Source organism: Cyanistes caeruleus, chromosome 7 (genome assembly GCF_971803275.1).
Source record: "Cyanistes caeruleus chromosome 7, bCyaCae1.hap1.1, whole genome shotgun sequence".
Classification (NCBI taxonomy): Eukaryota; Metazoa; Chordata; class Aves; order Passeriformes; family Paridae; genus Cyanistes; species Cyanistes caeruleus.
Genome location: NC_141707.1, coordinates 15,816,396 through 15,830,129, shown reverse-complemented (window position 1 = coordinate 15,830,129; position 13,734 = coordinate 15,816,396). Strand labels below are relative to the sequence as shown.

At 42.3% G+C, this 13,734-nt stretch overlaps 1 protein-coding gene across 1 annotated transcript; it reads left to right on the top strand.

The window, feature by feature from the left end:
* Window positions 1-8,116: 8,116 nt before the first annotated feature.
* On the top strand, window positions 8,117-12,830 carry FAM237A (family with sequence similarity 237 member A). Its single transcript, XM_023930883.2, is given in 2 exon segments — window positions 8,117-8,643; window positions 12,682-12,830. Coding segments are annotated over 2 exon segments (627 nt in total). The 5' UTR covers window positions 8,117-8,165.
* The last annotated feature ends 904 nt before the right edge of the window (window positions 12,831-13,734 follow it).

Below are 13,734 nucleotides of genomic sequence, written 5' to 3'. Positions count from 1 at the left end.
GTCCCAAGAGCTGCAGGAAAGAAACAGCCTCAGAGTAAGAAAAGGTAGGAGACTCCACACTGCAATCCTGATCAGCTTCAAGAAAGAATGTGCTGTCAAAGTGCTTTTCTTTCCCAGAAGATTTGACTGTAACTCTGAGAGAAACTGATCCCGTTGCTTTCTAAGACTTCAGTGGCAGTTTTATGAAAACATTTGTCACTGAACTGCTCATCTAACTGGGACACCCCCAGGGTGACTCCCGTCTGCCTGGAGTGCTGAAGGTGAGAAGGGTTTCTCCATTGTCTGTGGGAACGTGAGGAAGCAGGAGGGCTGAGTCAAGAAGAACCAATGGCTATTCTGGAATGTGCTGGTATCAGTCCAGCACCCAAATGGAAACAAATCCCTTAATTCAAAAACCAATAGTTGTCTGGCTATAAATATCCAGAATACCATTAAAATGAACCCAAAAAAGCTCTCTAACTGAACGGCTAATATAAGAGAACTTACCCAAAAGATACAAGCAATTAACCTTTAATGTATTATACTATCAGTTTGGGGTTCTTTCTTATTTTCTTGGAATGTTTTAGTCTAGAGAGAAATGTGGTGACATCCTTTACAGAGGTCATTTTCATTTATAGTGTCACATATCAACAGATTATGTTTTCAAAAATATATGTTAATTTTTTAACCAACACTGCTTAGCTTGTAAAAATAGCTGCTCCATCTTTTCAAAGGCTGTGTTAAATACATTTGCCAGGAGAAGTGTTACCTCTTCCACAAATTAATTTAAATAAGTGGCTTCAACAATGAAGCCAGTCACACTTCTGACATGTCACCTAAATTTGCTCTTGGGGAAACACTCCAAATATGGCCCTGGAGACAGAACTGCTCACGTACAACAGCTGGTAAGTGTAGAGAGAGACACACACATTATTAAAGAAAACCAAATCTATTCTAATGGGGAGCTGCAGTTCCTCAAAGCCTCTAGCAGAAGGCCACTTCTCAACATGGGCCAGAGACATGCTGCAGTGTCCACAGGACTCCAGCTCCTGGCACAGAAATACCCTGGTCTCCTGCCTGTCCCATGTCTTGTCTGTCAGTTCTGACCAGAAACATGGAAATGTTTCAGGTCATCAGCAATAGTGTACAGCACCAAAGAATTGTGTGTTCAAGTAACTACTTCTTTCCACTGGTTGGAACTGCTTAAGTGTTGCATCACACCCAGTGACTTTCCTGCGGGCCATTTCAACAGAGAATAGACCTAGAGGGTTGTGTGGGGTCATCAAACATTACAGGAGTAGAGATTCAATCCACCAAATTTAAAAAAAAAACCAAACAACACATCAAAAGTTTAAAAGAACATGTTTAGATACTCCAAGCTCTCTACATATAATTTTAAAAATGAGTATAGAGCTGCAGACTTTAGATCAAGTATTTAATTTAATTTCCAAGAAGCTCTTAGGTATGTTTGTCAGGGAGCCAATTTTAATGACATTTTAATCTTCTGCTTAAAAAGAGAATTGGAAAAGTTAAAAATAGGAGTAAGATTCCACACTCTGCTTTTATGGATTTTGAAGAAAAATCATGCCTCTGCCAAGTACCATGAATTTAAAGCTAACAGATCTCTGGGTTTCCCCCACTCTGAGAATCACAAGTTTTGCCTTTGCTGTCACTTAGCTAAATTTCATACAAGGCTGGAATAATTTGGAACCCAAATCAGCAAAGCACAAACTTTCAGCTAAGAATATGTCTGTAAATCATTTTTTTTCAGTAAGCCTAAAACAGGTGTCTTTCATCATGTGAGACATTTTGAAAAGCTTAATACTGCATTCAGGTGTGGCTGCTTATGGAAGTAACAGGCAAGCTGTGCATCCCATCACATTGCTGTCTCTCAGTCTCAGTGCTGAATCCCCTTTTTTTGTGTGTGTAAATTCTTACTTAGCTCAAGCAACCATAAGCCACTGCCTATTAACTTAAATGTTAATTTTAAACCACATCAGAAGGTTTGCTGGGAGCAAATGCAGGAAGGAAGCAACTCTGTGTATAGTTATTTACACCTTTGCTCTATTCAAAATGCAAATATCAGTGAAATGACTTCCTACTTTTCTTACTTATCCCTTATTCCTTTATCCTGATCATTTAACCTTTTATTTTATTTTTATATTTTTTCAGGTAGAAATAGCATCCTTTCTGTAGTGTTACATGATCTGAAACCTCTGTCTCATCTATGAGTAAACAATCAACTTTTCTCGATAAAAATATCCTTCCACAGATGGCTCTGGATAAGACCTACAGCTCACGTGTATTAAATTCATAAGAGATGGAGACCCATAGAAGATATGAACACTGGCTGCCAGGGGAATATATCACGTGCTGCAGAGAAATAAAGATTATTGATAGCTTAAGAAGGGCACAGAAAGCTTTACTGAGGGAGTGTGTGGAACTGAATCCAGTCCTGGTACATTTCTTCTCCACTAGGAGGCTGAGGTGATCAATCTAATTATCAAAAGCCTCTTTCCCAGAAATAGGATATAAGTGCTCTGGTTCAGAGGGAGCAGAGTGTAGTAGGCTCAGGAAGTATTTGTGGAGCCAACTATTTTATCTGTAGCAGTATGTCCCTTGAGCAGCAACTCTCATGTCTGTGAGAGCCCCTGGTTCAACACCCTTGGGTCTGCCAGGATTCCGAGTGGAATGAAACCAATGTTGTTCTTGATTAGAAACCAGATAAAGCGCACCCCAGAAGAGACTCAAACTCACTTCTTAACAATGAATCCACAAAGGTTGCAGGTTGACAGAAATTTATCAACTCACATGAAACATTTTATCATCTCCTTTCCATTTGGCTCTATCCTTAACAGCATGTGGCACAGTCCTTAGAACTCCACACCACGGACACAGAAACAGCAGCAAAAAACACTTCTGTGGCATTTTAATCTTGCTCTGCTCTGGCCCCTGCAGCCAGGCCAGCCTCCAGGAGCCTCCAGGTTCCATCACAACACCCAAGTCTTACCTGCACACTTTCCTTCTCTCCTTTGCCTGGTTCAACCCCCAAATGCAGAGGCAAGGAGAAGCACACTGGCTACTCACTTGCCAAGGGGGCTGCAGCTTGCACATGGGTCCAGAATCGGGTACAGAGCAGACTTTAAAAAGAAACAAATAAAACCAAAAGCTGATCCCTAAGGATCATTTCAGCCCAGGAGAGGGAAGTCTACTGGAATAGCCTGTACTCAATAGCACAGAGAAGAAATATTGGAGATGCTACATAGGAGAGGTTTCCCCCACCACATTGCAAGGGGCCCCTTGCAATGTATTACACTCTTGTTCATCCTGAAGTCTGTTTCAGCAGTCAGTGACTACTATTCCTGCCATTCCTAAACTCATACTTCTAGCCAAATAAATGGAACATTTGCAAGTTCACCAAACTCCTACAGTATAGCTATTTGCAAGGGTTCTTGTCAGTGTTCTCTCATCCCCAGAAAGTTCCTTGTGCTTTTGTTAAGCGGTAGCCTACAGAAAATACACTTCCACAGGGATTGCTTATTGAGGAGATAAAGCATCAGAAGAAAAGCAGTGCTTATTGTCATAGGCACATTGCAAGTCAAGGGTTTGGAAAGGAAGTTTTTTCTCCATTTACATGGACTGGATGCACAGAAAGAATGCAAACTATAAAGGTATTGATGAACATCAGAGAAACCAGTATCTCAAGCCAACTTTCCAGCTGATGAGAACCAGTGTGGCCCCACTGACTTCAACTAAGATAAGCCCTATGCTATTGAAGCACAATTGCTTTCTGGAGAAGGGATTATGATTTCACTAGAAGATATAAAAGGGAGCTGCCAGTGAAAGTCTTGGAAAAACAAGTAGTTTGCTGCCCAGCTGGTATGGACTTGTACAGCTGCACTGGCTTCAGACAGGCATCAAGGTGCTACATGATTTGGCCTATAAACTACAAGAGTGAGGAAAAAAGAATGGTGTCACCTACCTACTGCTTCAAATAGTTGGTGTTAAGCAATTTCTGCCCAACAGAATGCTTATCAGCATGGTCACAGAGCCCCAGCACTTTTAGTAGTATGTTTTCTGTACCCAAGGGGATCACAGCAGGCACAGTGAGCACAGGCAGAGCTGCCAATTACAAAGTTGTGCTCAGGCTTTTCTCTCCGTGCTGCATGTAACAGGAGACAGCCTTTTCATCAGTGCTTTCCTTTCACTTTCCTACTAGCTTAAGTCATTTCTCCAATACATAGAGGTTTGTCAGCTGCTACACAGAAGTCACAATCCAGCTGAGAACCTCACAGAAAAGAAATGCAGCAACAGTAGACCACTTCATTGTTCTTGGGAGGAAAAACATAACCAGACCAAACCCTCCCTTGGAGAATGTACAGCCCTCCGAGACAGCTCTTTAGGTAAAGTTGTATAAATTGAGCTGCAGTGAGCAGCTCAGCCTAACTACTTCAGTTAATGCCTTTAAGTGGAGCCCATCTGTGGTTCTTCTCTGGGTCTCTGCTTCAGCTTCCAGGAGAGCCTGACCTGCAGCATGTGGGCTGAGCACTAGCCAGCAAATAGCTCTAGTCGTGCCACACAGACTCCTGCTCTGGCGTGGAGGGATCTGCAACAGCCAAGCACAAAAAGCAAGATGCCTGAGGTCTGAACCTGGACAGACCTGGACCTGGAGCTCTGGACAACATGAGTTCCAAGAGTAGGCTTGCTTTCTACTCTTCCCCTCCTGCCTCCACCCCCGGTGCAGTGCTGATAAGAGAGGGGGCAGGGGGAGGACCGCAGCTTTTCCAGCTCTGTTACTCTTCCACTCCGCTGAGCGCCCCTTCCCCTCGGCGAGAGGCAGCACGGCCACCAGGCTGCCCCGGGAGAGCCGGGGTCCTCAAGCAGAGGAGGACAGACGGGGTGGAGAAGCGGAGCACACTTGCAGCAAGGACGGCTTCGCAAAGAGGGAAGCTCCGGGTGCCGGGGAGCAGCGGCCGGGCCCAGGGGGTGGGGGCTGCTCCCGAGCCCTGACGTAAAAACTAAGCGGGGCTGCCCGCTCCGGCTTCTTAAGGAGCGCGGCGGCGGCAGCGGGCTCGGAGAGTCCTGCCCTGGCCGGAGCGCCGAGGTAAGCGCCGAGAGCCGCGGGCGGAGCGGGACGGGAGCGGAGCGGGGGGTGGGAGCGGCGGCGGAGCCGGGAGCTGCCCGGAGCCCCGGGAGCCGTGCGGGACTGCCCGGGGATGCTGCTCCGGAGCCGGTACCGGCTGCCCCAGCCGCACGGCCGACGGACTATCCGTGAGAGCTCCAAATTACGTGATAATAACAAATTACCTGATTAACTTTTAAATTATTGTTGTAAGGCATTATCCATGACGGGGAGTGGAGCAGGAGACTAAACTGCGAGGAGAAGCAGGGATGGGGAGAGGGTGGGAAAAGTCAGAACAAGGAAACATAAATAGCACTCACACACGCACAAACTTCGGTGTATGGACAGAAATACCTAAAGACTGGAGGGTGTAGGGGAGGAATTGCATGGAAGCATTCACCACATGCACAGGTAAGAGGAGAATGAAGTCTGTCATTTCCTGGGCATGTCCTCCAGCTCTCAACTATCTAAACATACAATCTTGAACCTTGTGGAAGACTAACATCACAGTGCTGCCTGAGTTTGACCAGACCGTAAGGACTAGTGGCCTTTGTTCCTGGCCCTTACTAATGCCATGCACATCATACTTTCAAGGGCACCATTTCTCATATAAATGCTCTACCAGCTCCCTGCCCAGGGCTGTCCCTTTGTTTCGACAAATCCAGAACCCTTGTCTTTAGCCAGTTTTAAAACTTATAAAGTTTAGAATAGGTGCTGGGAAGCAGAAAATGCAAAGCAACCAGTTCAGTTTTTAACCTGTACAAATTAGATGGGCTCTGTCAGTCACAGAACCATCACTTGAAGGATTTTAGTATTATTTAGTATTATTAGCCTCTTTTAGTATTATTCCTTTGTTTGAACAACGTTACTGTTGGGGCTCCCCACCCACTGTCCTATGTCTGTCTTCTCACCCTCGTGGTCATATCTGAGACTGCTAAATTGCTTTGAAAACCAGAAACTTGATAAAGTTAACTTGAAAACATCTCAGTAAACAGATATATGTGCATACTGCATAGCACGTATACATAGGTGTCTGTGCCCAGTGGAAGGGCTCTGATGCACAAACAAGAATCAAGTAGTGACTCACAGGATGTTTTTGGCTTGGTTCTGAGAAAGAAATCAAAGCCTGCCTTGTGGAGTACGGTACAGAGGAATGAGGTTTCTTGGGAATCTTGGGAGCAGCAGGAGGACATATTACTACTGCCACTGTCATAAGTGACATCCACTAGGCAGAGCAGTGTGGGAAGAGCAAGCTGTCCCCTCTTTTGTTCCTCAAATGCGATGTTCAGGTCCAGGGCTGTCAAGCCAGTCCTTCTCACAACACCCAAACTCAGATTAAAAAGTGACTGTAAGCAGCTGGGGATTAAAGTCTGAATACCTCAAAAATGTTCACAGAACCTGACCAGGTAGCCAGACAGGGCCTAGGTAAGAACAACATTGCCAAGACTGAAATCTCTGAAGAACCCTTTAGCTCTACAATGAAATATATTCCACAAAGCAGACTGCTCTTCCCTAGTCTCACACACAGGCTGTGGCTGGACTACTTTTCATGTACAGTCCCTCTGCACATCAATATCCGGTTCTTGGCATTTTTCTTCACACAGTGAAGGAACGCTTCTTCAGGATCAGTCATGGAAGAGACTTTCTGCACAAAAAAACAGTTGCTTATCTAGCTCATTAAGAAGTAGCTTCCCCACCCCCATCAACCAAACTGAAAGTGTAGAAGCATGAATACTCAGCAGATCAGCACATACATTAAACAGAATTTTTTTCTAAATGCTGATCTCCACAAATGGGAAGTTTTCCATATGTCATGAGCTACACTAAAAAAAAACCCAAACTCATTCAGTATCAAAAATACTAGAAGCATGTTAGAAAATGCAACAGAATTACGTACTAGAAATGAAATCTGATAGAGACAACTGGGCCTTTCTGTCCACAAAAGATTATCATTGTCAGAAATTCTACCCATCCATTACAGACACTACTTAGTAAATGTTACAGTTTTAACAGTCAATTCTTAGTGATCAGCAATATACATCTGCACTTTTTTTATATATGTAAATACATCTCAGCACAGGAAACACATGGACCTGTTAGAACAAGTCCAGAGAAGGGCCAAGAAAATGAGGAGGTGAAGCAGCTCTCCTGACAAGATAGTTGAGAAAGTTGGGGCTGTTCTACCTGGAAGAGAACAGGCTCCAGGGAGACCTTGTTGCAGCCTTCCAGTAGTTAAAGAGGGCCTATAAGAAAGATGGGGACAGGCTTTTTGCAGGGCCTGTTGCAAGAGGACGAAGGGTGATGGTTTCAAACTGAAGGAGGATCAATTTAGATTAAAGAAGAAAATCTCTTACAGTGAGGGTGGTAAGACACTAGAACAGGCTGTTCAGATAGGTGGAAGATGTCCTATCCCTGAAAACAGTCAAGGTCATGTTGGGCAGGACTTTGGGCAGCCTGATGTGGTTGAAGATGTCCCTGCTAATGGCAGAAGGGTTGGACTAGAGACCTTTAAAGGTCCCTTGCAACCTGAACTTGTCTATCATTCTATATGCATGGGTACATATTGTACAATGCAGCTGCTATGTGATGGCTTTGCTATAACCTCTTTTCAGAACTGTTCTGCCTTTTAGCACCTAAACCACTTCTAGTCAATGGATGAAACTGAAACTTGCAATAATTAGAACCATTAAAACACATTTTCAACAAAATTTTTCCAACTGTTGTCCACTGATCCTTGTGATTCTGAAGACTATTTTAAAGGGCTCAAAATTTTGAGACAAGCAAGATGCCTAAAAGCTTAAATTATGTAAAAATGAATGGATTTTTATTGAAAAAGATTAGGGATCTGTAAAGCAAAAATGGCAAAAAACTTTCAATATTATGAACTTCCAGATGAGACAGTTCATCATTCAGATCTGAGAATGATTAAAAATTTTTATATGTTTCTGCTGCACAGAGCACTGCAAATCCTCTAGTATTTATATACATGCAAAAAGCATACACAAATCTTTAAGGAGCAGAGAAACAATATCTGAGTGCCTTGTATATCATGTAAAGTAACAGGATGTTACTCCTGCATCTAAGAGTGAGACTTTTCCAGCTTCTCTTGGTTTTCTTATATTTCAGTGACACAATGAATCTCGGAAGCAGAGGAAGAATTCACTTCCCCATGAGACTCACCTGCTCTCTCCTACTCATGGCAGTGTTCTGTGTGACACCTTTCCTCTGCCACAGTCAAATGGATCCACTGGCTCTTGGGCGGGCAGACCCCCAGTGCTGGGAATCCTCGTCTGCTGTTTTACTAGAGATGAGGAAGCCTCGCATTTCTGACTCTGTCAGTGGCTTTTGGGACTTCATGATATTTCTGAAATCCTCAGAGAACCTGAAACATGGAGCTTTGTTCTGGGACCTAGCACAGCTCTTCTGGGATATCTATGTGGATTGTGTGCTCTCCAGAACCCATGGCCTGGGGAGAAGGCAGCTGGCAGAAGCTGAGCAGAAGACAGCTGCAATACATTCTCAGTTCACAGGGAGAAACCAAGGTCACTACTCCTTTAATATGCATCTAATTGGCAATAATTAGAGTCTAGCGGGAAAGAAAAGAGATTGAGGTCTATTGTGCTATGTGGTAATAATACAGAAACGGAGGACAGTGCTGTGCAAAAACACCCTACTCTTCCCTGTGAAGTAGAGCTGTGCTTATGTTCAATGTGATCTCAGTAAAATTTGACATCCAAACAACCTGAACTCTAACAGCAGCTTTTAAGTTTCTTATTGATAGGGCAGGAAATGCAGCAGAAAGTGTAATACAGGAGGGTTCAAAAAAAGAAGGCAGCTCAGCAGCTAAATCACAGAATCACTATATTGGAAGAGACCTTCAAGACCAAGTCCAACCCAGCCCTAGCACCTCAACTGGGCCATGGCACCAAGTGCCATGTCCAGTCTTTTTTTAGACGCATCCAGAGATGGTGACTCCACCATCTCCTCAGGCAAACCACTCCAATACTTCATCACCCTTTCTGTAAAAAACTTTTTCCTAATATCCAACAATATATACCAATATATTCTTCCACACCAGCAGTTTTACCACAGTTTTGCTATGAACAGGCTAGTTCTGAACTCCACATTCTGAGAGGAATGCATTGCACTGTACTCTTGGGGAGAGTGGCAGCCTTTTGGCAGAAGGCTAAGGGTATTTCTACTTGCCATCTAGCAGTCAGCCACTAGCTAGCTTCCATTTCCATACTGGTAACTTTACCCAACATACTATGGAAACAGACCTAGGACTTAGATGCATGCAGGCTTTCAGACACAACTACAGCTCCAGGAACAACACCACTACCTGTGATACTAAATGCTGCAATTCCTGGTCTCCAGGTTCATATACATGTCAATAACCATCCTCATTCTCAAAAGGAGGATAACAGTGTAGCTTTTCCTAAATCTCACTCCCAAGGCTTCAGTTCTGATTCTGCTACTAACAGATATATCCTTGCCTGGAGAATATCCACTTTCAGGTGCTATAATTTGATGGAGAGGTAGAAGTGCTGTTGCCATCACCAGCAGTGTAGAGCATGGGCCCACAGCGAGAAGGCAGAACTGCCTTTACACTGCAATGGATTGAGACTCTTATCTCCACTTCCTTGAGCAGTGTCTTATTTTTGATTGGGGGAATGTTCACAGAATAGTGAAGAGCCCCTCTGAGCAAGTACCCATTAGAGTGTGTCTAAAAAACAGACTTGAACTCGGGACTCTCGCACCCCAAGGACAATATATCACTGGCCCATCCCACTCTTGCCCACCTAAAACATTTTTGAGTATTGAAAGCTAGAATCTAGGATAGGAAGGACTGAGAGGTCCTTACCCTATTACCTACTGGCGATATCCTGAACTTTGAGGTAGGAGTTTGAATCAACCCCCTCAGACTGAACAACTCTCTCACACACAGGGTAAATTCCTAAACTATGAGTCAAACAACCACTACCTGCATTTTAAAAGCAAGGACAGGATCCTATCCTGCGCTGCAAAGAATTTGAGTTCTAATGGGATCTTTACTGTGTTGGCATGCAGCACAGAACCCATTTCTAGTTTCCAAGTGGTCTTAGGCATCACACAGACAACAAGTTGCTCAATCCTTACCAGACACACTTCTGGGTGCAAACAGAATGCAGCTTTAAACACACAAGGCAGTACTATTGTCTAAAATTGAGATAACCCATCAGGTTAAAGCACCAGATTAACTTTTGTTTGGGATTGCAGCTTTGAATATTACTGTCTAAACTCCCCCTCAGCCTTTTGTTTACACCTGGCTCCACATATCTATATCACACTGTGATTTTCTTAAACAAAGAGCTTTTGTTCCACTCAAGATTAAAGAGTCAGATGTATTCTGAAGTATCAAATTAAGGGTCTTATGATAAATTCTGACTACTCTTTACTCTTATACAAAGAGATTTTAAGTACTAAGTAGTCACATCCTCTTTGTTTTTGTGATTTGTAATCAGTTAATCTGGTTTCTCTGTACAACTGATAAGCAACAGTCTGTAGCTGGCATCTTACAGCAGTGACAGCCTAATTTATTTTTTTTTTTGGAAGAACTATCTAACTTCTCATCCAAGTCCCACAGTTTCTTAACAAAGCCAGTTATTTTAATCTTTGTAACCTGTGATCCTACTGCCTTATTTCACCAGTGAAAGCAGAAATCAATCGGTAATAGTTGCAGATAGGAATCATATAGCAAATGATGAGGAATAGAATTTCCACTTCTTATGAATAAAGAGAGGTACAAACATGTTTTCTCAGCCCCACAAGCAGCACTAACAGCACTTAAATTACCTTGCATACTTCACATCTACATGGGCGGGTGTAAACAGCTTTCAGTACGCTTGTTCCAAAAATCCAAACACAGAGCAAATTTTTTTTGTTTTATGCAGTTACTTTCGCAACAGCTGATAAGTTTGTTGCTTCATACTCGAGTTTTTAATCTTATTCCTCTTAAATTGTTAAAATTTCTATCTGTTTGGGGTTTGTTTTATTTTGCAAACAGGATCATAAATCAGGAATGAGGAGTAATCTGCAACCTGCATTCACTGTAGTTCCTTAAACATATCACTGAATTGGAAAAAGCAAGTCAGAAATCTGAACTTGGCACAGAAATACTGATATTAAGGTGTTATTATTAGAATTTAATTTCAGAACTAACAGATAACTCCTACTTGTGAAGAGCAAAAAAATCCCCAAACAAAACTAATTTGTCACATCTTAGAGGCACTTACACAGTTACCCATACTTGGTCCTCCTGGGAAACAATTCTCCCCAAGTGTGCATCAAGAAGTGGGAGAAGTAGCCCAGTTCTAGACTTACAGATTCAAACACTGTTTTTTGGACCAGTCAAGTCCCTCCAAGTTTTTGACTGCATTCATATTCTGAAGATACTCAAACTCTACACAGTCCGTGACAAAGACTACAAACTCACAACAGCTGAATATGAATAATCTGACAAACTGTCTCAGTCTACCTAAAAGCCTGCTTAACCCAGCAGCAATTCAACTTCCCTAGATATTCTGCAGAGAAGCATTAATCAGCTTTAAGTAGAGAGTTTTTCAGTTACCTGGCCAAGCTATCTTTAGTAACTCATCCCTTTCCCCTAACAAAATCAAAACAGTATGAAAAAGCAGGTTTCATAAATGCATTTCCAATCTATTACAACACTGTAGTTACATTACCATTATAATAACTCTTAACCAAAATAAGACTTTAGACCCACAAGGAAAACATAGCTTTTGTACTCACAGCAATCTTTCTGAAGAGCAGCTATGTAAGAGTCTCCTCAAGAAGCCACATAGCACATCCTCCCTAGAAACATCTGAAGACTACAAAGACAAACCTTCTGCCTCTTTTCTCCTTGCCCAGAAGTCCCACTGCCCATTACCACTCAGTGGCCTCAGCTGTGCACACCTCCCTCACAGCTGCAGGTGGTTTGGCTCAAGACCAGCCCTTGCACCTGGCCCAGGAGAGACATAATTTGCTGTCCCAGCTCTGCAGGATGCCAGGGTGGGCAGTGAGCCAAAGGTTATTCTAAAATTGAGGTCTGGTAAATAAGCAAGTATCGTGTTAATCAGTTGCTTTTTCACAAGACAAATATGTTTAAAAGAAAGAAAATCAACCTGCTGCCTTCTAGAGATTATTGCAAAGAAAGTGCCATATAGTTCCTCAAGGAAATAATAAATGTGCTTCTAGACAGCGTGAGAGATCTCACCCACTGAGAGGTTGATAACATGCCAGTGAGTTAGTAGGATTCTGAGCAGACGTAAGCACTTTGATTCTGCTAATCACAAGTAGAAGAGTTTTATAGGAAGACTAAAAGAAAAGGTCCATACTGGGAAAAGATCAAAGTGACTTGACACTGAAAGGCGACATGCAAATGGAGGGATATGGCTACCAGAGAAAGAGGCTTGGGGGCAATGCTGATAAGCAGCAGCTAAAGGCAGAGAAAACATTAATGTGGGAAACTGAGTATTCAGCTGCTCTTTGCTGTTTGGAAACTATTTACTTATATGCATTTTCATGTCACTTTTCAGGGACATTTTCTCATATTCAGAGGTCACCAGTTCTGAAGAAGAAAGACTCATTTGAAGATTTAATAAGTATCCACATACATAAGAGTAGATCTATATTACTTGGAAGAACCACTGGAGAGCTAGGAAAAAAGAGGAAATGACACATTTAGTCTAAGCTTTTGATTTGCAGATAATTTTAAACTATTTTTCTTTATGTTTTGCATTTTAATCCCCATTGATGTCAATTTGTGTGGTGGAAGAAGGCATGTAACCTCAAGCACTACATCTCTGATTGACTTGGACTTATGGGTTTTCTTAATTACCTATTAATTTAGTCTCCTTACTAAACTGCATGATTTATAAGCAGTTGCCTACTTCAATCTGTGTGTATATCAGGCTTTTTGCAATACATGTGATCTGTTCAAACTATTGTCTTTTTGGTGCTGAAACAGGAAATAACTGATCCTTCAATAAAATATAGACAAGCAGAGAAGGAAGTTGTCAAAAACCTCCCCTGGCTCCAAGACAGGACTACAGAAGAGATGGTGATGTTTGGTTGTATGCAGAGCTCTACACTTGTACAGAGCAACCCCTGCTCAGAAACATCATCCTACTAAAGAAAAATAGTACATACTTCTACGTGAAAAATACCTTCCAAGAAAGTTTTCAGTTTTCCAGTAAAAGGGTTACCGGGTTTTACCAGCTCCTCTGCTTTCACACTTAAAATGTTTAATCACAAAAATTCTCATACATAATTTGCATTTGCTTCTTTTTTAGTTTACAAGTTCTTTGTAGAAAAATCAATCTCTTCTGACTCTTATTGATAACCCTAATAGGCAATTTGATATTAAACTAATGCAAAACAACTTACAGCAGGTAACATACGATTGCTTTTATGATAGAAATTATTTCCATTGCCAGACTGGAGGGATGAAACTATGAATTTCATCTTTAATAGACTATTACATTTAGTTGTTCAATGGAAGTGTCTTTCCTTGAGCATGTAGCAATATTTGGTGGGGTTTCTATATTTTTCCAAATGCCCACAGAAAAACTGTCTTCCGGGTTGTTCAT